This window comes from Myxocyprinus asiaticus, chromosome 2, assembly GCF_019703515.2.
Source record: "Myxocyprinus asiaticus isolate MX2 ecotype Aquarium Trade chromosome 2, UBuf_Myxa_2, whole genome shotgun sequence".
NCBI lineage: Eukaryota > Metazoa > Chordata > Actinopteri > Cypriniformes > Catostomidae > Myxocyprinus > Myxocyprinus asiaticus.
Window position 1 is genome coordinate 58,763,516 of NC_059345.1, and position 27,923 is coordinate 58,791,438.

General features: G+C 35.6%; 1 protein-coding gene across 4 annotated transcripts in view; it reads left to right on the top strand.

The window, feature by feature from the left end:
• LOC127450427 (ADAMTS-like protein 1) overlaps nt 1-27,923 on the top strand; it is a 292,344-nt gene that overhangs the window by 186,358 nt on the left and 78,063 nt on the right. For all 4 annotated transcript variants that reach the window (XR_007898997.1, XM_051714544.1, XM_051714547.1 and 1 more), the window contains 6 exons: nt 5,653-5,780; nt 16,384-16,429; nt 17,421-17,657; nt 20,127-20,253; nt 21,144-21,218; nt 22,037-22,194. Coding sequence is in view for 3 of the 4 variants with exons in the window: in XM_051714544.1 (XP_051570504.1) it covers nt 5,653-5,780; nt 16,384-16,429; nt 17,421-17,657; nt 20,127-20,253; nt 21,144-21,218; nt 22,037-22,194 (771 nt within the window). In the remaining variant the exon portion in view is untranslated. The remainder of the gene's footprint in view (nt 1-5,652; nt 5,781-16,383; nt 16,430-17,420; nt 17,658-20,126; nt 20,254-21,143; nt 21,219-22,036; nt 22,195-27,923) is intronic.

Genomic DNA, 27,923 nt, shown 5'->3' on the forward strand with positions numbered 1-27,923 from the left:
CTGAAGACCTTGATCAGCTGGTTCAGGTGTGTTTGATTAGGGTTGGATCTAAACTCTGCAGGAAGGTAACTCTCCAGGAGCATGGTTGGCTACCCCTTACCTAATTACACCAAAGACTTTATTTCTTTATTTATTTACTCACAGTAATATCACTCCAAACTCAAATGACCTTCTTCGGTGGAACACAAAGGGAAACATTTGGGAAATCGTCACACGCTTGTTGCCATACAATGAAAGTGAATTGTGAGGACAAAAAATATAGCACAGGCTGAGCATCAAAAACATCAAAATAATATCAACATCAAACATTGGTTCTCGAATGTTACGTGACCAAACGTCATGACTCCACCATAGTAGCCATATTTGATTTGGCTGCTTCAAATGGGATGTTAATCAATTATTTGATTTGAGAGTGAATAAAATATGTGTAAAACTTATTTCAGTAGCTCTTTTTCATTTGGAATGGTCCTTCAAGTAGCATTCCCTTCCTGCAATGCTCCTCAAGGTTGCAATAATACAGTTTGGAATTCGTCCTTACTGTAGTTTCAGACAGGAAAGTTGGGTGCCTCCGATGCACATTGTCCTTGCAGGTTTGAATTTTATCTTCACACAATGTTGATCTTGGAACCAGATTAATCTCTCCTATCTTCTCACTGCCAAATGCTCCATTATATTGGAGGAGAAAAAACTTGGCTGGATCTTGTTAAAAAGGCCTAACATTTCTCTCTGAAAAGGATGACTCTGACATTTGACAGAAATATTCTGGAGGAAACATGAGAGCTTCAACCATTTCCTAACAGACCTTATTCTTTCCCATTCACTTTTTGTGCAGACACCAAACTGCTTCCTTTGGCCTCATATGTCCCAAATCCCAAAATCAGTCTTTTACTCTATGTGCAGCCCTCTACTATTAGAAGAAATTACTCACATTTGCAACCAAATTTTGCACTATGCGACTAAAAATGTTAGTTAAAAACGTGATCTTCATTTGAACGATCTCGATATCGATTCTTAAATCCCAAGATCAATCTTTTGCTCTATGTAAAGCCCTCTACAATGAGAGGAAATTACTTGCATTTGCAACCAAATTTTGCGCTATGTAACTAAAATATTTGTTAAAAAGTTCAGTTTAGTGGTCGACCAAAAACATTTTTTTATATTATTGGCAGCAGGCGATACATTTTTCCAGTGTGGCCGATTAGTTTCTTAAGCCACAACAGAGCTTAGAATCACCTGCTTGCACTTGATGGAGTTACTGAGTTATCTGAAACACGTAAATGACCAATCGCAGTTCGTTTTGTTGTTAATGCCCTCGTGTTACCACAATAATAGTTCGGTGTGCAACACAGTCTCATTTAAACTGTCAGAGCCTTGACAGATGTGGATGAGCTCATGATGTTTAATGTGCTTGGATGTTTTATTCTCTCTCTCTCTCTCTCTCTCTCTCTCTCTCTCTCTCTCTCTCTCTCTTCTCTACAGTTTCCTGTTATTGTTAAATGTCTTGTAAAATGATAAAAAGGCAAATATCAATAAAGCTTCATATATGTGGGTATCTCGTTTAAACAGATTTAATTTACAAACCTTACAAAACTTGCACAAATGCATTTTCTTCCTGTGGAGAACTCATATATATTCCTCTTAAACATGTTTTATAATAGCCTGGACCGAAACTGTGTTCCTCTGACTCACAAATGTTGTGCAATGTTCAGTCTGTGACACTTCAAGCAGGCGATCCGGGTCAAATAAACTGGAAGCGGTCAGTAGATTGCTGCTCTCGCTGGATCCACATGAGAATGATAGAGCAACTTTAAAGTAAAAGCATTTCTTGTGCACTATAAGTAAATGACATATTCACTGTGTGTGCACTGTACAGTATGAGCAATTAGTTCAATTCTGCCTTTTTGTGCGAAAATGTGATTGCTAGCCTAATGCGCACATAATGTCTATGGTTGCTGGACTACTGTGTGTACTGTTGTTATTTCCTTCTTCCTAATGTATTACAATTTCTTTATGTGCAAACAATTAATAAAATGGAGAGAATAAACTGCAATCTACCATCTAAAACAAAAAAATTTTTTTAGAAGGTTGAAATTTTTGTGTAATGAGTAAACGTTTAGCCAATTTATGTATATGTTATTTACTTTTATATTAAATTGTGTGCTATATCAACATAATTTCGACCTATTGGCCACCCTGCTCTCTGGATATCGGCATTATCCATTAAAAACCCCATATCTGTCAACCTCTAGTTCAGCTTTTGCATATTTGTTTAATAATCCTTTACTGTCTGTCAGATGTATGCTATTCAGATTGGTATAACATTAAAAAGTTTGAGTTTCATATGTCTGACTTGCCATAATTAGTTAAATTAGGTCCGATCTGATTCTTGATTCAGCAAAAAATTCAGCATTTTACCACAGACTGAAGACTATGATATCTCTGCAGTGCTGTTTGAATGATATATGTTGGCAAGAACAGTCATCTCTATGAAGGAAGGTATTGTGGTTACTTGGGGTCCCATTGTTTCTCTGCTGTCTTCACACTGAATTCTCTTGGCCAACCAAGATGTGCTCGGAAATTGCTGACAAGGTGAATGTGAGCCTTAGGCTTTATTAGGCCAAACTCATCTAAATGTGGCTCATTGGCTTCAAGTTATCATACATTTTTCAGCTGTGTCTGTGACCAAAATAATATTTCTGTGGCAAAAGTGTCATAGCCTCAGTAATTTAAACATTGGCTTGTTCATTTTATGCTTTACCTTAGTTTAAATATGTACCTTTTTGTACCACAGTAAAGCTTTCTTATTGCAGTTTTTGATGATATTTTTTTTCTTGTTGTTGGCTGTTGACTAATGCTTTACCTTGAAAATGACATGTAAGTTTAATTTCCAGTTTATGCAAAAAGAGCCATGATTGCTACTACATCCATCACTGATTATATGCATACTTTAATGTCTGTCTACATTGGACAATACAAATAAAAAAAAAATATTATTTTTTTTTTTAATGTATTTTTTTGAGGCAAACAAAAGTTGGTATAATGGAATAAGCACATATTCTGTTGATGCTTTGTTGGTTGATACACACAGTAATTACAACAGTATCTGCATTTGAACCCTTTAAGCTCTGAGGGTGTTTTTAAAGATTTCCTGTTTCAGTGGCATACCCAAAATTAAAGGCTTATAACTCTACAAAAACAAAAAAACAAAAAACAAAACAAAAAAAAACAAAAAAACAAAGAGGGTCAATTGTTTGGTATCATTTTAAAGAAAACTTTTATATTTTTTAATGATATAGATCATGATAAATTATGAGACTCTCAGCCTAAGAAACTGCTGAAAACTTGAGCCAAAAATGTACTTATTTTATTTTTTTATTTTTTATTTAACATTATATCTCAGGATGTTAATAAGGTAGCTCTGGAAAAGCATTTGTTTTGTTCCCAATCATGTCACCTGTAATTGAGTAAAAATTTTGTGTCGATTTGACAAAGTAATCAAAAGTTAAGGTATTACAAAATGAATTTATCCTAGCATCCAAAAACCTCTCCAAGCATCCAAAAGCCTCTCCAAACTAATAAAACATAATAATTTTACATAAGAACTAATTACACGTGCAGATACAACAATGACTAAAGGTATGCAGGCATGAGTAACAAGATCTCAACAAGTTCAGTTCCATTCTGTGTTAATTAGAGTGAACGATCCTCTCTGCCCACATTTGCATGACTTCCACCTCAGGTTGCAGTGATCAGAATCATAATACAATTTGGTTTACGTTCCATAACGCTGGACAACGTACTACATCATTTCTGATGAAGTCATCCAGGAAAGCTAACGTGTTTTAGCCAGATAGCATATTATGTGCTGTGTGCACGTTGTGCTTTGTGTGGATTATCTAATGATCTATGCATACGATTATGTTGTGTGTGGGCTCGTTTTAACGGGAATCTCCTCCTCTATGTAATGGTACGTGATATTATATGTTCAGTTATTTTGTGAAGTTATAAGTGAAAATGTGGCTTATAAGCAGCACCTGTTTACATGTAACATGTATGTCAAAGACATGTACTTAGCTATTACTCGCTATAGTTTTCTCTGTGAGTAAAACACTTGCACTTGTTCAGTTTTGGTCATAATGCCTATATGCATTGTAAAATACAGATTCTAAGCTTTAAAATTATACCTAGTAGTAGTAGCCTACTCTGGTGGTATCATGGTACAGTGATGGTATTAGATGGAAATAATGTACTACTGAATAATTACCATATTCATATACCATGGTATTTACACTGGCAGCCAAAAGTTTGGAATAATGTACAGATTTTGCTGTTTCGGAAGGAAATTGGTACATTTATTCACCAAAGTGGCATTCAACTGATCACAAAGTATAGTCAGGACATTACTGATGTAAAAAACAGCACCACCCATCACTATTTGAAAAAAGTCATTTTTGATCAAATCTAGACAGGCCCCATTTCCAGCAGCCATCACTCCAACACCTTATCCTTGAGTAATCATGCTAAATTGCTAATTTGGTTCTAGAAGTTGAAAGCTATTTGGTTCTTTAAATGAAGCTTAACATTGTCTTTGTGTTTGTTTTTGAGTTGCCACAGTATGCAATAGACTGGCATGTCTTAAGGTCAATATTAGGTCAAAAATGGCAAAAAAGAAACAGCTTTCTCTAGAAACTTGTCAGTCAATCATTGTTTTGAGGAATGAAGGCTATACAATGCTTGAAATTGCCAAAAAACCGAAGATTTCATACAAAGGTGTACACAACAGTCTTCAAAGACAAAGGACAACTGGCTCTAACAAGGACAGAAAGAGATGTGGAAGGCCAGATGTACAACTAAACAAGAGGATAAGTACATCAGAGTCTCTAGTTTGAGAAATAGATGCCTCACATGTCCTCATCAGCTGACATCATCATTGAATTCTACCCACTCAACACCAGTTTCATATACAACAGTAAAGAGAAGACCCAGGGGTGCAGGCCTTATGGGAAGAAATGCAAAGAAAAAGCACTTTTGAAACAGAAAATAAAAAAAGAAAGAAAAGGTTAGAGTAGGCAAAGAAACACAGACATTGGACAACAGATAATTGGAAAAGAGCGTTATGGATCTTAACCCATTGAGATTTTGTGGGATCAGCTAGACTGTAAGGTGCATAAGAAGTGCCCGACAAGACAGCTACATCTATGCAAGTGCTACAGGAAGCGTGGGGTTAAATGTCACCTGAGTATCTGGACAAACTGACAGCTAGAATGCCAAGGATCTGCAAAGCTGTCATTGCTGCACGTAGAGGATTTTTTGAAGAGAACTCATTGAAGTAGTTTAATATACCATATTAAAGAAGTTCTGAATTTCTTTTTCAAATTGTAATAGTAATTTTTCAAGTTATTAATGTCCTGACTATATATTGTGATCAGTTGAATGCCACTTTGGTGAATAAAAGTACCAATTTCTTTCCATAAGAGCAAAATCTGTTCATTATTCCAAACTTTTGTCTGCCAGTGTATGTTATACTTCAAAGAGTGGAACTTTTTTTTCTAAGTGATACGTTGTGTCATGTGTATGTTTATTTGTTGATTAACTGGTTCTTTCCACTTTGTCACTCTTTTTTATTCTGAATCTTTCTCTTTCTCTCCCTAGAGCTCACGGACAGCGCGTTCAGAGGAAGACAGGGACACGCTCTGGGACGCTTGGGGAACATGGAGTGAATGTTCTCGCACTTGTGGGGGAGGAGCTTCCTATTCACTCAGACGGTGCCTCAGCTCAAAGTATGTCACATTATCACCTTCACTTTTATATTCTCTATCTGATGTCCTATTGCACAATCTATAGCATTTGTTACATTTAAGGCATAACAGACAGCCATTTAACAAATTAATGAATAAATGGACACAATATAGATTTGAGTTAAAATTATGTAATTATGCAAGAAGTGATACAAGAGACATGAAACTAGTATAGCTACTGTAGGTGAGAAATCAGTTGCCAATGACAACTCTAAAATACTGTATACAGTTTAGCATTCAATACACAAAAGAAATTGACTGCAGCATTCTGCGATTGACCAATTGCAATTAAGAACTCCAGAGAGCCTGGTAATACATTTTTATATTTTAGTCCAAATAGCATAAATCTTTGAGTGAATAATCCTTTTGCCATGTTCATGAATCAAGGTAAAAATACCCCAGGAGTGAATGTATCACCAAATATTAAAGAATTTGCTCTTGCACAAACTTTACGAACCTCTTAAAAATCTTTTTACCTGTAGACTCTTAAATAAAAATAAAAAAAAAGCTATCAAATTAATGCTTTATGTATTGTTGGAAAAGAGTGATTTTGGCCATACAAACATTTCAAGATGGGAAATTATTGTACTCAAGTCCCGCAAGAGCCTCAAATGACAGCATCAGGAAAACATGCATGGATAAACTGTAAAAAAAAAAAAAAAAGCCCAAAAATGTAATCCCATCTCTGGAAGGCTGTTGGTACTTAACTGCTATCCATATGTCACTACATAAAAGAAGTGCATCCTTCTTGCTGCGTAGCTTATCCCTTGCCAAATCCCTAACCCCCCCCCCCCCCCCCCCCACCGGCTGTCTCCAGCCTTGGTTCATATCTTAGCAGACAACAGGGCTGGTAAAGCTTCAGTATCGACAGTGCATAAAGCATGTCCAACAAATCATAGGACACTTTGTCCAGTCAAGATTTTGAATATACCCTTAAATCAAATTGTTTGAAAGAGGTGGTTCAAATAAATGGGGGAACCAATTATAAGGGGATTGTCGTGGCACGCGAGAGCATGTTTTCCACTGAAATGTTGTCACATTTATTCTATTGAGTGACTCAAGAATTCCTATTGAGTGATCTCATGTATCCCACACTTTATGGCTCCCATTGCGCAAAATATGTCTCTACGGTTCCAAAGGAGCTTTGCGTGAGAGGTCAAATGTGTGTCACCTTGTCACATCTAGTCTTTGGTTAAGTTCAGCAGTCCTTCTACTGTGACAGAATCACTCACAAAATAAAATGAGAAGTCTTGAGAAATCATATATCTTTTATTCACATTAGTTTGTAACCTTAGTAAAGCACTATGCAGTGGTCTCACATTGCTAGAGTCTATGGGTGGTTCACGCATAACATGGTCCTGATCTTTTGATTTTACATTAAAATTTAAGTGAGTCTATAAAGGAAAGTGTCAGTTATAGTTGCTGTGGCATGCAGTGTTGAGTATCAGACTACATGTTACTGTATCTGGATTATGCAGTTAGATACAAAAAAAATTAAGTAATTAGACTACATTAGATTTTTTAAATATTATTAATCAGATTACGCTTACATTTTATGGATTGCATGGTTACCTATTGATTACATTACCTATCAAGCAATGGCAATAAATGTGTTCGTAATGTATTGACCATTATATGGTTCCAGTCCAAACACTCTTTTGAATGTCATGCCAATAAATTAAGAATTTTAAATTTAATACCAAAACCTAAATGTACTACAGCCATAATCAATAGTAATTGTCGACCCACATACTAGTTAGTACTGTAGTGACTACTAATCCTAATCCTAATTTCTTTAATTTTTATTTTATTTAAATTTTTTCATCAAATTGATGTGAGTCCACATGAAGTGCCTTGACGAATGCAGTTCGATTTTGGTGTTTTGACTTATTTCCTACTGAAACAGGAAATGTGGGCGGGACATGTCAGACGACTCGCCCATTTTGAAAAATAGCCAATAGGCTTTAGTTTACAGTTACACACATACCCCTTTCCACCATGTGGCTCATGTCAGAGCCGCTTACCGGGGTAACTTGAGAAGCGTTCTCAAAAAAGGCCAACTTTTGCAAAGACTTGAGAAGTGAACAATTATATAACTGACAAAATTATTCCAAATATTATTATACAAATGTAAAAACTCGTAATGAGGAACATTGTAAATTGTGAATACATACTGACACTGCAGTGCACTATCATTGCTCCGTCAAAATAACTGTTTATTCGCTGCCCTCCCCGCTCTGTCCATGCATTGCTGCATAGATGGGTGGAGAGTTTGCCTATAACTGAACCATTTCGCCAACACCAACAGATTGCTTCAATGGTCATAAAGTGAATAAAGTATTCATTCAAGTATTCAAGTCAAGTATTAATTTGTCGGAAGTGGTCCTGATTGAAATTACTATTGAATAAACAAGCACTCAAAATAATAATACTAATTCAGCATCACATTCTAATAATAAACTTGACTGGACAATAATAAATAATATTCAGCTAGGTTTTTAAAATATAAGTGAGCAAATTTGTAGTTTTGTAAAATATATTTAGGTAAACATGCATTGTTGTATTGGTGCATACAAATTATATTTATTATATTATAAATTAAATATCATTCTTCCTTGTGTTCATTAAGTGAAAAATTTGATTTTTATTTCATTAAACATTTTGAATCTATTTGCCTACAATGTTAGGATGAACAAAAAACATGATTTAAAATCACTTTTGTGTCATTTTGGAGTAAATAAACAGTTATCATAATAACATAATATGAATCGCAATACACTAAGCATAAAGAATGAAAAACAATTACTCGAGCTGTACATCCCAAGAAACCTCCGGCTGCACAAAAAAATATAAATAAACTTCAGCTACTTTCCTCGCGTCCCACTCCCGTGTTTGTGCATCCCATTCAGAAGTGATCTTCCCTATGCCCTATTCCCTTCGAAGACAATTACCCTCCACTGTGAGTTTTTCAGATGGCTGAAGGGTGATAACGGTCAGTCAGAAATCACTTTTTAATTGATTCTTATTGGAAATTCTGCTTGGAACGACCCTACAGCATGGATTGTGCTCCCTTTGAAGCCCCATAAATGGTTTCACTATTAACCGCAATTAAAAATGTCAGTTAATATAACCATAAGAATGTGGAATCTACAGTTAAAAACTTGAAATGTTTTATTTTAAATCACCTGCTGTAAGCAATGTTTATTTTATTATGCTTAGTCCACAGGTTTATTTGTGAGTTGTTGTGAACAGATTTAAAGAGAGTGTTTTTATGGAGTATGTTGCCGATTCTTTATGGTGGGGTGTCTGACAGACATCGGATTGTTTTAAAAAAAACTGTTGCAGAAGAAAATACTGTTAGATGCTGTGAACTACATACACCCACAATAATATAGTTATGCACTTTTGAAGTGCCTCCAAGCACTCTGGTTACATTGAAGTGCATCATTATGTGCCTGGAATTCGCATAAGTGGTGTTGTGCCCTATGTTGGAGCATCTCTTTTTATATACCTCCTATATATTTGTTGTGTATTTATCAGTTTTCCTATTGTAGGGCTGTGCTTAGCATCCATATATCCCTAAGAAATGTGTCCACTAACATGTTCAATTGTGATTTTTTTATTTATTTTTTTTGCCTCATTGCACTTGCACATTAAGAAAATACAATTTTTTTTCTCAGACGGTAATCTAACTGGCACAAACTTACACTGTGGCATCCCTTCTATGCACAGTTGTACAGATAACAAACCAAACTCAGACTTGCTTTCTAAAGCCACTTTTAGTATTGTTTTATCAATGCTTTACTCGTCTGCCACAATAATGAAATGCATTTTAATTATCTGAATTTTTTTTTTATAATATATTATTATATTTATAATAATTAAATATAGCTATTTATAATTATTTAATTGTAATATATTTAATTCTTATTTTTTAAGGGGCATTCTCAGCAAATATTTATGTATACGATTAATTGCGATTAATCCGATTAATTAATCGGCACGTCATGTAATTCCACTCAAAATTTTTATCGATTGACAGCCCTAAATAAAAGTGAATGGTGACTGATTCTAACATTATGCCAGATATCTAATTTGACGAAATATTCGATTTTTGGGTGAACTATCCATTTAAGAACTATGAGCAAAATTGGTGTAATGCCATTTTTTGTCACGGCAAAATAAATATTTCTGTTTTTATGGCAATGTTAAAGGTGCAATCATTAATTTTTCCTCATTAAAAAAGATTAACTCCTAAAGACATGAATTGTAATTTTGCAATATATGTAAGAAATCATGACCACTCACATTAAAATGAAGACTCCAGTCATATTAGTAACCTTATAAATGCTGTTTTATTCTACATGGAGAGTGTCCACACATGGGGGCTGCCATGTTAGAATCACATGGCCTGCTGAATACTACTCACTTAATCTCAGTAACTGTCCTGTTATTTGAAACTTTCACTCTTTGATTAAAGTAATCATGGCTGACTGTGTCTACTAAATTTCTACAGTGGCATCTGAAACTGAAAATTGTTGATTTTAAATAATGCTGCATCCATGCCACTAGGTGTCAGTGTAAGTCCAAGATGACACAAAGACAAAAGTTACTGAGTGCACCTTTAATATTTCTGTAATATTGATATATGACAATATTAATATTACTTTGGTTGCCCCTGTGTGTTGGCACTTCTTTCTTTCTCTGTGTAAAGATCTGTAGTTTCACAAATAAATTCACAATTCACAGCTTGATGAAATCCGGATGAATGCACAGCTAGGACAAATAACTTCTGACTGTAAATTTCATATTGTCAAAGCAATTACTCTGTTGTTCCATATTAATCACATTTGATCACTTATATACTAAATCCTGCTGGTTAAAGTATCTGCTCACAGTTCCAGCTTTTAGCCTTAACTGGCTCTCTCTCACCCAAAGATGAGCACATTTCATGCATTATAAACCACCATTATAAACATATTTTATGCGTTATGGCCACATTTCACAGGGCTTGCACATTTTGCATGCATAAATGTAATAACATCAGCTATGGAACCCTTACAATTACATTTGAACCATCATTTGTAACATGAGTCATGTCAATGACAAGCATAGAGGCATTACCAGGACTTATATAAGGCATATAACCAACCACTTTAAAGCTTGCCATGCATTTTTAAACCAGAATTAGCTTTTTATGACTTTTCATGACTGCTTAGACATAAAACTGTAACACACTTGTGATATTGTAGATTCTAGTTCATCTTTGAGAATTAGATATGTGTTAGCTATCCGATTTTTAGTGTTACAATTTGAGTCCTGGAAGTATCAAGGCATGTGTGTGTTGGCTGTCATTCAGAAGTTATGTGTCAGTTTGGAGCCTCTGGAATCCAAAACAGCTTCTCCATGCATGATGTCACAATGAATTCTCGTTCACCTTTTTAAGTTTGACTCTTCCAAGCCACATCTCATGCTCAGCTGACGCTGCACAATGGCTTTTGTTCACACTGCACATAAATCTGATTTGTTTTTCAAATACAATCTTTAGGACTGACTATTTACACTGTAATTTTGCAAATTATAAAATCAGATCTGTTTGTTCAGAGAGTGTAGTCAATATCTAGTATATCTACATAATGACTTAGCCCCTTAAACTCTGCTGCATTTTTGGGCTGCCGCATGCAATTTTTCACACTCAAATTTAAAAGCTCAACATTCACATACTGTGAACTAATTGTCTAATTTTTCAGAAAACTTTTTTAAAGACTCCAATTATATTTATAAATAATATTGTGCTGTATGTTTACAATCTTATATGAACAGAAAGTTAATATAAAGTGCATTTTTTTCACATTTTGTTACAGCCTTATGCTAAAATGCTTTAAATTATTTCACATCAATCTACACTCCATACCCCATAATGACAAAGCAAAAAAACTTAGTACATTTATATAAATTTTTTTTTTTTTTTTAAAAATCACATTGACAAGTTTTCAGACCCTTTTAAATTTAGTTTAAGTGCATCCCATTTCTCTCGATCATCTTTGAGATGTTTCTACACTTTGATTGGAGTCCACCTGTGGCAAATACAGTTTATTGGACATGATTTGAAAAGGCACACACCTGTCTATATAAGGTCTCACAGCTGAAAATGCATATCAGAGCAAAAACCAAGCCATGAGGTCAATGGAACTGCCTGCAGAGCTCAGAAACAGGATTGTGTCAAGGCACAGATCTGGGGAAGGCTACTAAAACTTGAGGCTGCATTGAAGGTTCCCAAGAGCACAGTGGCCTCCATAATTCTTAAATGGAAGAAATTTGGAAAAACTAGGACTCTTCGTAGAGCTGGCCACCCGGCCAAACTGAGCAATTGGGGGAGAGGGGCCTTGGTAAGAGAGGTGACCAAGAACCCGATGGTAACTCTGGTTGAGCTCAAGAGATCATGTGTGGAGATGGGAGAAACTTGCAGAAGGATAACCATCACTGCAACACTCCACCGATCTGGACTTTATGGCAGATTGGACAGGCTCTCCTCAGTGCAAGACACATAAAAAAAGCACCTAAAGGACTCTCAGACTGCGAGAAACAAGATTCTGATTCACTGTTGTGCATGAAAATCCCAGCAGATCAGCAGTTACAGAGATACTCAAACCAGCCCATCTGGCACCAACAATTATCCATGCGATTATCTAATCAGCAAATTGTGTGGCAGCAGTGTATTGCATAAAATCATGCAGATACAGGTCAGGAGCTTCAGTTCATGTTCACATCAACCATTAGAATGGGGAAAAATATGTGATCTCAGTGATTTGGACTGTGGCATGATTGTTGGTGCCAGATGGGCTGGTATGAGTATTTCTGTAACTGCTGATCTCCTGGGATTTTCACACACACCAGTCTCTAGAATTTACTCCGAATGGTGCTAAAAACAAAAAACATCCAGTGAGCGGCAGTTCTGTGGATGGAAATGCCTTGTTGATGAGAGAGGTCAACAGAGAATGGCCAGACTGGTTTGAACTGACGAAGTCTACGGTTACTCAAATAACCCGAGATGCAAATAAAATAGCATCTCAGAATGCTATTCCGAGATGCGGGTTGGTGCTGTTTTAGTGGAATGAGGGGGACCTACACAATATTAGGCAGGTGGTTTTAATGTTGTGGCTGATATACAGTACTGTGCAAAAGTTTTAGGCAATTGTGAAAAATGTTACATAGTGAGGATGTCTTCAAAAATAATGCCATAAATAGTTTTTATTTATTAATTAACATCATACAAAGTCCAGTAAACATAAAAAAGCTAAATCAATATTTGGTGTGGCTACCTTTGCTTTAAAAACAGCCCCAATTCTCTTAGGTACACCTGGACACTTCTGGAGAATTCACCATAGTTCTTCTTTCTATTTAGGCTGTCTCAATTGCTTCTGTTTCTTCATGTAATCCCAGTGTGATGAGGCAGACGAGGAATGAGGATCTAAATGCAGCTTTTAATGAAACAAAAGTTAAACAAGGTAATTCAGAATAAAAGGAAACAAAACACAGAGACCCCAGGCACAGAACATGACAACACATGTGAAGACTGACAAAGAAACCAGGGGAAACAAGGGCTTAAATACACAAGGGCAAACAAGGGAACGAGGAACACCTGGGAAAAACAATCAGGGGAAAACCAATCATGAAAGGAAACTACAAAGGACTACAGAACTAACAGGAAACAGGAATGGGGAACTAAACAAGAATTTCAAAATAAAAGTCTAAGCACAAAAACATGGAATACATGACACCGATGTTCAGTGGGGGGCTCTGTGGGGGCAATGCCATCTCTTGCAGAGCACCATGTTATTCTATTCTAATGTTTTCTATTTGCAAAAGTAATGTTTGGGAGTCTAAAATGTATTTTTCCTATTGACACACTAAAGCTGAAGATATAAATAACATCTTAAGACAAATGTCTTAAGTTGCACATTACTGTATATATTATGTTTGTCCTCTTTAAACTTCCACCACAATATGCAGATCAGAATTATAGGTGGCACTCTAACGCATCTCAACCCCCACAGATGTGCTCGTCCATAAACATTCAGTCTGATTTTCAGTTCATGCACCACCCCCATTGTTTTAGTGAATAGCTTGGCTTCTGAGTGGAGTAGTCGCTCAATCCAGGTGTAATAAGAAAGCTGAGATACTCCCCTTTGCCATGACATATAATGTTGTATCACCAAAAGTTGAATACATATTTTTCCGCTTATTTGTTTAGCATGTTTTTCCTGCTGGAAGATATCATCTGGATTTTTCACCAAAGCAAGCTCACAGACAAGTAAAAAAATTGCTCATTTTGTAGAAAACTGCCTAAGGTAAGAGCAGATATAAAGTTTATGGCTACTTGGGGCTTACAGCAGCAGTGATCTGGTAATTTTTTGGTGGAGTTTAAGGGGTTTTAAGCATTAGCACTATACCAAGAGACAGGTGAATTTACTAAACAGTTGCTCCACTTTTGCAGTTTCAGCACAAAACCTGCTTCTTATTCACTAACCACCGCAATCTAGTTTAACCAAGACAATCAGCGCTGAAATTGTTCTGCGTTTTGAGTATTTAAATTATGTCATCATTGTCATTTCGCGTAAACACGCCTCCTTTTTGATGTACTTTACATTAGGCTTATTATAGATTGTGCTTCAGTCACAAAAAATGCCTGGCACTATTTAGATTGTGCTATTACCTTTTATTTAAAAGAGATGTTAGTGTACATTTTCTATCAATCATATCAGCAGTAATTCATCAAATAATGATCAAATGATGGAGAAGAGTGTAATAACACTTCATTTTTAGTGAATTCCCCCCATAGCTAAGAGAGTCATTGCTGCCATTGTAAAAAGAGAAGATGGAAAAATGTTAATTTACTGTCTACTGTCTAATCTGCTGTCCATCATGACACTGCGGACATACGCGTCAGAGGCATTACTATAATTTTTACACATTCATGCAAATGTTGTGACAGAAATCACTCACTCAATTGTTCATTCATCATTCAAGTAAATAGTACATGTGAGAGAAAAGGAGTGAACTGAGACAGATGTAGACACTTCTGTGCTTTGTGTTTGACGTGCAGTCACGTTGCGTCTTGAATGATGAAAACAATAAATCGAAATCTTCAGATCTGACTGTTCAGACTAAAGTGCATTTCCGAAATCAGATTTTAATCAGATTTCAAGCTGAGTATGGATGTGATTTGGGTCAGGTTTGTAAAAATCTGATTTCATGTATTTTGTATGTCTTTTGCAGTTAAGACTAAAAACAACTAAATAGATTTGAGTCGGATACACCACAAAATCAGATTTTACCTGCTTGCCTGAACAAAGCAAATGAGACATGAACTGCTTCCTTGTAACACACCCTTTATCATAGAAAGATTAAATAAATCACATATGTTTTTTGTAAAAGTCTCCATCCTCTCTACCTGTCTCTCAACTTCCCTCAAAGTCAGCCATGGCGCCTAACCCATTATTTGCCTTGGCACAAAGGCCAGTGTAAATGTGTCACAGAAATAATGTTCTTACCATGCTGCTTAAAAAAAAAAAAACTTCCTCCATTTTGTCCTATGAAAAGGATCATGCTGTGATCAGATGATTCACAGTTGTTCCTGCAGATTGAGGTGATAGTTTAACCAAAAATTATAATTCTGTCCATTTTTATTTATCTGTTCCAAACCCAAATACTGTTACTTTTTCTGTGAAACATATAATTAGAATTATTTAAATCTTTATGCAGCTCTTGCCATACAAAAACATTTCATAGTGAAAATTGTGTTAAGCTTAAAAAAAAAAATAGAAAAGAAAAAAAAGACACTGTAAAAGTAGTCCGTACGATTTATTTGCTATATTTCATAAGTCTTTTGAAGCCAAACATTAGACTAAAACAAAGTCATAGTTCACTAAAAATCTTCAACTCCACATTTTAGCTTGCATCGTGCCCGTATATATGCCCAGATTCAAAAAAGGCTTCAGAAGACTGGGAAACATATAGCGTACAAGTCATATGGACTAATTTTATGGGGTTTATTTTGTCCCTTTTGGAGCTTGTCAGACATGGTCACCATGAATTGTCAGTGTAGGCCAAGAGCTGTGTAAAATGTTGTAAAAAAAAAAAAAAAAAGAAAAAGATTTTTACTTTTGTGCACAATGGAAAAATTAACAGCCTATGGGTCTGGAACGAGTAAGTAAATGATGACAAAATTGTCATTTCTGGGTGAATTTTAATTAAAAGCTGGTGACAGAAATTATATGTATGTGACTGAAGTCAAAGCTCTACTTTTGATTATGCTTCACTGTGCAGTGGAATAATAAGCTGATTCTAGTAAGTCATGCATCTCTTATCACCCTCTAGCTTCAAAGCTTAAAGGAATCCTCACCTGAAAACACAGCTCATTTGGAAAATGCCAAGTGGATCTCTCATTAAGAGTCCACATATGATAGTGTAGATAGAAGAATGGCATTTAAGTTTTTGGATGGTGTAACACTTTTATCTGTCATCTGTCTCGATTAAACTATTTAATGGATGTTTTAAATGGAAAATTCTCTCTTCTTCTCAGAACTTGTGAGGGACAGAATATCAAATACCGCACATGTAGCAATGTGGTAAGTGAGCACACTTGCATGCTTTGTGATATTTTTGATTTGATAACAAAAAATATTCTGATGATGGAATCAGATATTACTGTAATACCATGGCACTTTGATACATACTGTACCATAGTACTTAATGATCACCATATTCATGTTCCGTTGTACTTACATGGTACTCCAAGCTACTTCAATGAGTACTGTGGTACTATTATGGTAAAAGTCTAAAACAACCATGGTATTTTTATTTTTATTATTTTAGTGAAAAATTAAAGGAATAATTAACGCAAAAAAATACAAATATGTCATTTTCCACTCATCCTAATGTTGTTTCAAACCTGTATGCTATTCTTTACAGAGTCTTTACGGAGCTCTTTTATATACAAAGACAGTTAATAGTAATCATGGCTGTTAAGCTCCAAAAACGAACCATAAAACACCATAAAAGTATTCCATGTGACTCATAAACTGTAATCCAAACAATAGCTTTATGTGAGGAAAACATTCATTTACTGATAATCTTCCCCTTTGGTGCAGATCTTCGGTGCAGGAATTCTTCATCCCACATATTCAAATTGGTGCTTTACATTCACTTACAAAACTTGCGGGAGCCAAAATAATGTAAAACCTGCTGCAACTCATCATGGCGCTACTGAACGCAAATGCAAAACAGATTATAAGAGTATTGGTGGGAAGATAATCAGAGAAAAATGACTTGAATTTCAGTCTGTTCTCAAACAAAACTGTCTTATCGATTCAGAAGACTTGAAAAATAATTAGTAATTTGGGCTACCCTTAATGTCGCTTCCATGGTGTGTTTGGTCTTTTTGGAGCTTGGCAGCTGTGGTCACTATGAACTGTCAATGTAAACAGGTTTGGAACAACATGATGGTGAGTAAATAATGACAGAAATTATTCCTTTAATCCTCAGTAATTCTCCTTCCTATATATTGACTTTCTATGACTGTCCCAACCACACATTTAGCTGTGATTTAATCATCTTCAGGACTGTCCGCCAGATTCTGAAGACTTTCGTGCTCAGCAGTGCTCAGCTCATGCGGATGTTCACTATCAGGGTAACTACCACGAATGGCTTCCAGTGGATAATGACCCTGAAAATCCTTGCGCCCTCAAGTGCCGAGCTAAAGCCACTGGACAGGTTGTGGAGCTGGCACCTAAAGTGCTGGATGGGACACGGTGTTACACAGAGTCTCTTGATATGTGCATAAACGGAGCCTGTCAGGTTAGCTGTCTCTCAAACTTCTCTTACTGTAATGAACTGACTTATAGTGAGCCAGTCTAGTCTTAATTAATAATAATAATAATAATAATAATAAACTAACAAATAAAAAGCAGCAATTCACTACTGGATTATTCTGATCTTATGAAAATGGACATATTTTGTGAATGATGGCACGATTACATTTGTATGTACAGTGGCCCCAATATAAAAAGAGTATTTGGACACTGAATTTCATTGTATTAGATCAGTTTTTCCCAACATTTTTTTGCCATAAGTTCCCCCACAGCACCATTAGTAAGGCTCAAGGACCCCTTCATCAACACAAAACAAAAGACAAATATAAAAAACAAAATATAATTTAACATTATCATTAACATTGAGTATTATTGATCAATCATTATTAGTTTGGTCTATTGACATCACTTTATCAGTACCCATTAGGGCCAGGGATGGATAAAGATTTTAAATTTTACAAATTGTATTTAACATTTTTTTAGTTTTCCATAATTTTGGTCACATTTTAAATTAAAAAAATAAATACAAATTCCATCAATAAATATGATGTCTTCAAATTGAATATTTTATATTGCTTACATATGTTTTAGTACATGTTTAATGTTTATATGCACAATGTGTACTAACTATTTACAAGTATTTACATATGTAGAACAAGAGCTGAAATGGTACTGTCTCTTTAAGACTACAGGCCAGTTCAGCAGTGAGCGCATAAATGAGAGAGGATGCACATGGTTGCATGTGATTAGATCTAATGTTTATTTATTTTTGATCAACACATGACTGTTAAGGGTATTAAAAGACTCATTATTCAATGACAAATGGATTGTGTGGATCTCATCTTTGGACACACATTACACAGAACGAGTAAAGCCAAATTTTACTCTCAACACACAGTAAAAAGAACTTGATGCCAAACTTTGCATGGATAAAAGATTGATATCAGGATTGTGATTATTTGGAAAATCTATATTTTTACCTAGCCCTAATCTTTATTATTTTTATTTGAAGCCATATATTTGGTAGGTTCAACATAGCAAAATCCTTTTTTTTTCTGTGTGTACCCCCTAGAACCTGATTAGCAACACCTGGATGGGAATCAGTGTATTAGTTAACAAAATATTAAACAAATTACCCTAGACCTCAAAACTAACTTCAATTTTCTAAGCTATTTTTACAAAAACGTTTAACCATCTGGTCCCAAGGTCAGATTTAGTGGATGTATGAATTCAGTTCACACAGGTGCCCTAGAGGAGTAACCACAGGTGTAGTTCATCTCATTTACTATGGACATGTTCTAATAACGTTTGACAACTAGAAAATATCCAACTACTTTTTGTTCTAATTTTGACCAGTATATCTGTAAGTTTATTATTTAAAGCCTAACAAACATCTTTTTGTAAAATGTCTTGCTTAAAAGTGTGCTAACTTTCTTTTAAGTGTGGCTTAAGTGTTTAAATACTTTATATGTGGTAATCAACATAACATGACAGAGCAAATGAATGACGCACCTAAAGCTAGGCAGCTCCGTCATGACTGCTTGAAATATCAGTCAGTGAATGATAGGTACCAGGCTTTGCTTAAAGGAATAATAAACCTCTGAGAGAAACCTTTCAGTCACACAAATTACTTTCTCTCATATTACTTTGCTGGTTGTGTGAGTTTTATTGTAGATAAGTAAATTAATTATGTTGTCTTGATTTAGAATACCTTTTTCATTTTAGAAAACAGGAAAAGAGGCCAAATGCTTGTAAAAAGGAATGTTCTGGGTTCAAAACAACTTAAGCTCTATTTACAGCATGCCACAGATGCTTTCTTATTGATTATTACCACATTGTCTTATTGACTGTTGTTTACAACAGACAGTAATTTTGACTTATCCATCAGTTTATATAAACAAAATTGTGTTTACAGTGATGCATTTACAATGGATGTCTATGAAGCAATGCATACCTGGGATAAATGTAGCATGCAGTCGAAATGCTTAGTTCACCCAAAAATGAAAAAATATGTATGGCTCTCTTTCTTCTGTCAATAACATCAAACCTTTTTGTTCTTGTGTTCAGACCAATCGTCATGATGTTAAACCTGTGCTGTAGTTGCCATGTTTGATTTGGCCGCTGCAAACTGGCATTTCAGAGTGAATATCAACTTAAATTTAGTTCTGTTTTACACAGTGTGATTGTATGGCTTCAGAAGACTTGGAATATAGTGCACATGTCATATCAACTACTGTTTTTGTCTTTTTTGGAGATTGAAAGCACCAAGTGACCATTCACTTTATTATTATATTTCCATTAAATGAAAATTTGTCCTTTTGTATTTCACGGAAGAAAGAAATTCATGCAGGTTTGGAGTAGGATTAGAGTGAGTAAATAATATCTCTTTAACTTGTAATGGACATGGGACATTCCTTTAAACCCATGTATGAATTCATTCCTTTTTTTCTGGCAGATTGTTGGCTGTGACCATGAATTAGGGAGCACAGCTAAAGAGGACAACTGTGGAGTGTGCAATGGAGATGGCTCCTCATGTCGCCTGGTTAGGGGGAACTACAAATCCCAACATGCCACAGAAAAGAGTAAGGATATTTTTTTTCTCTCTCTCTCTCTCGTTTAATCTTTCATTGCTCTTGATTTATACCGGTGTCGATTTTACTGGTTTCTGTCGCAGTTGTACTAATTTACAGGAAAAATAAAACTACTTAGTCCAATGATTTCTTGGAATTTTATAGTAAATGGTGCTTACTCTTATGAATGGCTGTGCCTTTTTACATGACATGTTTTTACTGGCCTTGTCAAGCTAACTAAATATTGATTGCATGCTCTTTAGGTCCAAAAATATCTGTCTTTTCTCACGCAGAGGCACAGTTGGTTTAACAAGCATATGTGATTGATCTAAACCCTTACACACCTGTTCTATGCTTAAAACAGACTTGAAGCTTACTCACCATATCGAAAGGAAATGAGTTTCAGTCCCTTCTCTAGCCTATAGTGAAACCCTGTTGTAATTACTTTACCCTGCCATTATGTTACTTTTGGGCAGTGTCGAAAGATGTGTTTCCGTTGTTCTCTTGAAATTAATTGGAGTGCGCTATTTTTGACACTTCCATTTGTTATACTAAATTGTCTGTAAAGTAAGCAACGGGAATGGGCCGCCGAATTAGGACAGCACCAAAGCTCTACTCAAAACTGTCTGTCATTAGCATTTGTGAGGACTCGGAGAAGGAAGGGAGTGTATTTTACATGTGTCCTCAAGGCCAAGCTGAACAAATGAAATAGCAAACTGCAGAAAGCATCCCATAGAGGCCATAATCAGCTCAATGCACGTTATTCTGGTTTTGCTTCCTATTGTTCTTGGTTTGACTCTGCTGAGCCCAGAGGGTGTATATTGATTAAATGATTACATCTGACTTTAATATAAGTTTCATTCCCTTCTGTCACAATCTCTCAATTCTCTCTTTTTCCACAGCTGAAGACACCGTGATCATTATTCCGTATGGGAGTCGACACGTTCGCTTGATTCTTAAAGGCCCGGATCACTTGTGTAAGTCTTGGTAGGTCCAGGGGCTTCCATTCTGACTTGAGAAGATAGTCAGTGGGTTTTGTTGCTGGTTTGACTCTCTTTTTATGATAGCTGTATAAAAATGCAATTGCAACAGAAAAACAGATGCGTATTGCAAGAATCCAATGCAACCTGTCATAATCACTCAACAATATTGTGGAATAATTGTTTTATTTAAATCTCATTTTACCAGATCAGTGATTGAGAAATTGCTGTTGCTGAAACTGATCTGCATACTGTGAAATTATTATTATTATATGCAATATCTTATTACATTACTCATATTAGGCAGTTATGTTTTGGCATGCACAAGATACAATTAGACATAGCTGAAATTAGCCATTAGTTTCTTGAGAGCTTCCAGGCCACTTCTCCAAAGGATCTTTCCAGTGGAAGACTCTTAAAGTAATTTCCATTAATGGTCAGTTTGTTTAGATGTGGCACAACCATCCAACATTATTCCCTGGAAGAGGAGATTGAATATTCGGTGTATGAGTGAGAGCTTTCCATTAGTGTTCACTAAGTCATTTTGGAAACAATCAAAATGGTTTGTGATTTTCACCCAGTTTACTTGGCCAGTGTCTTTTTTCTGGTTCTTCTACTATGGTAGGCTCTAATGCTCTTTTTAAATAATTTGGCAAAGTTATGTGGAACTGTAATGTGGTCACCAAACCTGGAACAACTTCATAGGCGAGCAGTTACAGAAAATTAATCAACCATGGAATGTCTATCAGCCAATCAGAATCAAGAATTCAACAGTACCATGTTGTAACCTGATATATTGATCTCATTTCTTGTAGTTCTGGAAAGTAAGACTCTGCAAGGCCTGAAGGATGAACTCTCTCTGGATAAAACCTGGCAGTATGTGTTGGAGAACACCACCATTGACTTTCAACAGCTCTCGGATAAGGAGGTCCTGAGGATAACTGGACCACTCGGCGCCGACTTCACTGTCAAAGTGAGATGTGGGCTAATAATTCATACTCAGAATGCTGAAAATATTAGTCTTCTTCTTTGTGTTTCAGAGAAGCAATTGTTAGAAGTATACGGGAGTAATTTCGCTTAATACCATTTGCCAGTCGATCTAAATCAGGTTCATTTTCATTTGAATTTAAACTTTCTCTGATCGTGCACATTCCAGGAATCTTCTGTTGATTGTTTATTTACAACATTGTTGAACGAGACTCTGTGTTCTTTAACTTGGAATGCTGATTGTTTCTATTACTTTTTAGTGGGGTTTTGAAGGAGGATAAAATACTTGGATACCAAAGTGTTGTGGCACAGCTTTCATTCTGTGTAAGCCTTACACTTTACCTATCATTGGAACTTAGTTAGGCTCGCCATTACTAGCTTATGAACTTGCAGGAAAATCTAATGCTGGTCTCCCAAGTATCTAACATAGTTTCTAAAATTAATAGGATACCCATATATGGAAATTCTGTCATTATTTACATTATTTAAAAGCATCATAAAAGTAGTCTATATGACTTGTGCACTATATTACATGTTTTCTGAAGACATACAATAGCTTTTTTGAGGAGCAGACCCAAAGTCATGATTCACTGAAAATCTTCTGTTAGCTGATCACACATCCTTTCTCTTTCTGACACATACTCCTCCTTCATGCCAGCATTGGGCTCATGAGGGTCATAGGAGAGCTGGGGGCAAGCATGGAAAACACTATGGATAATTTTGCACCTCTTTCAACACTCTGAAGTCCCCTGGAAGCTTCATCTACCTCTATGCATAACTTTTCACCCTATCTTCTAATAGATAACTGGATTCCTGTCTAATATCCATTGACCAACTGATACGCCTATGGTTTCAGTCCATTGTATGAAGAACCCCCTAGAATAATGTGCTGGTCATCAGAGATTTATGGAAACAAGAAAAATGGACAGCCATTCAAACTGAAACTGTCCACATATGGAAAATGCCAGTGAAAACAAGTCCACCCACAACTCGGAAACACGTCCAAATAACACAGTAAATAGGAATGTAGGAGACAGAAATCTGAGAAGTAATAAGTGCCTAATTTTCTAATCTGACACCTGGAAGACAGCCAGTTCATAGATCTTTGAGAGGCCCAGAAATGTGGAAAACTCATTAAAAACAGGCAAGTCAGTTGTTGCATTGTAAATTAATGTGTGAATGTATGTTAAAGTAGAGCTTTTTCACCCATTTCTAATATTTGGATGCCTAATTGCAAAAACTGATCTCTAAAATCAGTGGAGAATGAATTCCATCCAATGATAAAGCTGTTTATTTGCATATGCTGCTGGTGTTGTTTTAAGACCCAATTCACTTAAGGAATTATGCAAATCAGGGAACAGTGCCCACAAAATCTGTGCTGAATGCATTTGGCACAATGCAATTTCCATATTTTAAATTGGTTCTGAGTTCTACGTTGGGGAGGATGCAGCAGACTACTGCAATCTGGCATACTTTCCTGTGACTGTACAACATTGCTTTACCATTGTTATTCATAAATGTGAATCAGCTCTTTAGAATGGCAAAGGTGCATTAGCATTATGGCAAAGTGTGACATTAACTTTGTGAGTTTTGTAAATAAGGCGCAATCTATGAATATGGCGCAGCGTATTTAGTGCCTGGTTAAACTAAATTGCGGGCGGTTAGTGAAAACTGTGCGCAAAAATGCCGCAAATGTTTAATGAATTTTCCCCTCAGTGTTTTTATTATTGCACTGGCATATAAACTTGTCATTTAGCAGTGAAAGGATAATATCTCATTTTTAGAGCTGTCAGTCAATTACATTTTTTTATCGTGATTAATTGCATAATTTTTCATAGTTAATTGCAATTAATAGCAGATTTTGAAAATGCTGAAATTTTACTCTATATATTCTTATTTTCCTGTCAAAATGCATTTATTTCCTTTTTAAAAAATTAAGAAAACTTCCTTTTAAGAAAACTAAACAATATGAAACAATATAATGCTTTAATTCATTATATTGTTGCAATATAATGCATTAAAGTACCAAACAAAGCCTTCAACAGTTTAAAGATAGAAATGCACTAAAATAGCACCAATTCAAGTAACATTGGGACTTTGACAAATTAAAAGAACTAGTCCCCACAAAGGTTGCATATTTACTGCAAAGGGCATAAAATCTCTTAAACTCTCATCCTCCACAATATTAATCTGTGGGCAGACTGTGGCTATCCGCTTTGTTACAGCAATTGTGAAGCCGCGTTCTTGATTTGCGTCAGGGAGTCAGTGCAGGCATCAAGCACTGTTTTGAACTCCACATGAAAAGAGCTTGCAGACAAAAACACCTCATTCTGCGTATTGGTGATAGTTAAGACTTGCCGTGCTGCTGTAATAATTAAAATGTGCCTTACAATGGATGAAAAATACTTGATTTCTTTCATAAGTTCCATCTGGGCTTGTTTTGTACAAAAAATTGTGTTAAGAGCTCCTTTCCCCATCACTTTATCACTAACAATGAATCACTGCTGTGTGTTTGTTGTGTGTGCGTCAGTGTAATGACTTCAGGTGGACACATCGCAAAGGTTCCACCCTTCCAACCAATGTTTATGCTGTATTAATGGTAAATGTGTTAATCTCGATTAAGTAAAATTAACTGCAATTGCAATTGCATTAACAGGTTAATTTTGACAGCTTACTCATTTTAGGTTCAAATATTAACTGTTTACTATAAGTAATTAAGTGATAGTGTGATGTTAATTGTGTCAGCCAAATACAGTAGCATTGAGTTTTTTGAAAAAGGCACAATCTATAATTTAAATAAGGCACAGTGCTATTTCAGCACATTTAGCACCTACTTAAAATGGATTGGGGGCAATTAGTGAATAAGGCGCAGGTTTTTGCACTGAAATACTGTGCGCAAAAGTAGCACAAATGTTTAATGAATTTTCCCCTTCAATGTCATTAATATTGCACTTGCATATAAACTTGTTATTTAACAGTGTAGTGAGAATATCTCTGTTTTATGTTAAAATATTGACTGTTTACTACTGGAGAGGTAATACAGTATTAACTGTCAGTTAAACATAAAGTGAGAATATATTGTTTTTATGTTAAAATATAAAACTATTTACTGTTTAAATTAATTTCCTGGTAAAAATGTGAACAAATAATCAGTCATTTTCAATATACTTTCTTTTGTGGCTCGAGACACATAACACATCTGTGTTGCAGCATGCTGTATAATTTTTGGCACTGCACATTTTAACCTCATATTGGAAGTACTTTCAAAATCCCTCAGATGGATTGAATTTCATTCATTCAGCCCGATGAATGATTAGGATCCAAAAGACCCTCCAACGGTTTGTCGCACAAACCATCTGGGACTTACAGGGAGTCAGAGAGGCAACGTGTGTTTTTGAGTGCAAGGTTCTGCTAACGTATGTTTTCAATAGATGGCTTTATTAACAGATGAAAGCCTGGAGGTGGTGGGTGTTTCACCCCGCTCTGGGCTTGGCTCAGAAAGGATGCATGGGGAGCGATATCTTACCATTCTATGAAACATTTTTGTCACAGCCAGGGAATGTGACCAGTTTCACAGCTTTATTTGTGTAAGTATCTCTCCTCCTTCAACAAATCCACTTTCTGTATTCTCTCGAAAGAAGGGTGAATGAAATATGTGGATGTATTAAAGGGATAGTTTGCCCAAAAATAAAAATTCTCTCATCATGTACTCACCCTTATGCCATCTTTGATGTGTGACTTACTTTCTTCTGCAGAAAACAAAGATTTTTAGAAGAATGTCTCAGCTCTGTAGGTCCTTTAAATGCAAGTGAATGGTGACCAGACCTTTGAAGCTCTAAAAATCCCATAAAGGCAGCATAAAAGTAATCCATACGACTCCAGTGGTTTAATACATGTCTTTAGAAGCGATGCAGTCACTTTGAGTGAGAAACGGATCAATATTTCAAATTTGTTTTTACAATAAATCTTCACTTTTTCACTTTTAGAATGTGAAAGTGCAGATTTATAGTAAAAAAGGACTTAAATATTGATCTGTTTCCCACCCACAACTATCATATCGCCTTTGAAAGCATAGATTTAGTCACTATAGTCATATGGATTACTTTTATGTTGCCTTTTTATGCTTTTTGGAGCTTCAAAATTTTGGTCTTCACTCACTTGCATTGTATGGACCTACAGAGCTGAGATATTTTTTCTAAAAATCTTTGTTTGTGTTCTGCAGAAGAGATAAAGTCATACACATCTGGGATGGCATGAGGATGAGTAAACTAAGGGAGAATTTTTATCCCTTTAAACTTTGAAGTTTTTTCACTATGGGCAAAGCAGCAACACTTCATTTGAGGCATACATAATATGACAAACAATAATTCTGACATCATGTACTCACCCTCATGTCGTTCCAAACCTGTAATACTTTCTTTCTTCTATGGAGCATCAAAGGATATGTTAGGCAGAATGACGCAGAATGCCTCAATCGCCTTTCACTTTCATTGAATGGAAAAAAGATGCAGTGACAATGAATGGTGAGTGACACTAACATACAGTGCTGCCTAACATCTCCTTTTGTGTTCCACAGAAGAAAGAAAGTCATACAGGTTTAGAAAACAAAAAGTTAATGAAGACAACATTTCATTTTGGGGTGAACTATCCCTTTAAGTGTGATTGAGGTGAATGTATAACATGTGAATGTGAAGGGGTCAAATTCAGTTCACTGTCGGTGTTTAGAGGACAATGGGTTTTTAAGCATTTTATGTCCTTGGGTGTTATAAATCTGCATTTCATTAGCATGAAGGAGATCATTGCAACCACTGTGTCAATAGTCTATTGAGAAAGAAGTATATTTTGTGGGGTGTATTAGATTGTAGAGCTGTTGGCTTACTGGTGGGATGCCACGTCACTGTCTTTATGAGGCATAAGTCTGACAAAGCACATGCACGTCCATAATCCCCCTCACAGACTGCTGGAATTGCAGACCTGTATGAATAATAATAACAGATCTTAAGATTGTTTGGATTTTTGATAGCAGATCTTAAATCATCCCAATGTTGATTTTGAAAGGCTTTTGATTTCAATTTCTAATACATTTGAAAGACATGTATATAGCTTTTATATGTAAACATTTTCATGTGAGGAATTTCTTTATTTCTGAACATTTCAGTTACAAAAATTCTACATCTGCCTTGATTACTACAGTATATTCATATCAAACTAAAATTATGGGGGTGGTCCAATCATTTTTAGAAACTTTTATTAAGACCCATATATAATCATATCAATAATCTCTCCTTTACCATATGTCAAAAAAAAAAAAAGAAAACTGTATAATGCACTTTTTCCCACATAAACTGTCCAAGTGATGCAGTGAAGGTCATGAAAGTGTTGAAACTGTTTTAATGATTATCCTTCGGTTGAGTGATAAAAGGGTCTTCACGGGCAGATTTCAGCTGAATTTGAATGCCTGCCCTTCATACATTTCTTCATTCCTCCCCATGTGTAAATATTTTGGCTCATTTGATAAAAATATAATCTAAAAAAAATTGTGTAGTATTCTCGTTAACACCTTACAATAAGGTTCCATTCGTTAACATTAGTTAATGCATTAGGTATCATGAACTAACATTGCATTAACTAATAAGGAAGATATACAAATTTTGATTTTAACTATATGTTGAAATTAATATTTACCAAGACTAATAAATGCTGTAAAAGTATGTT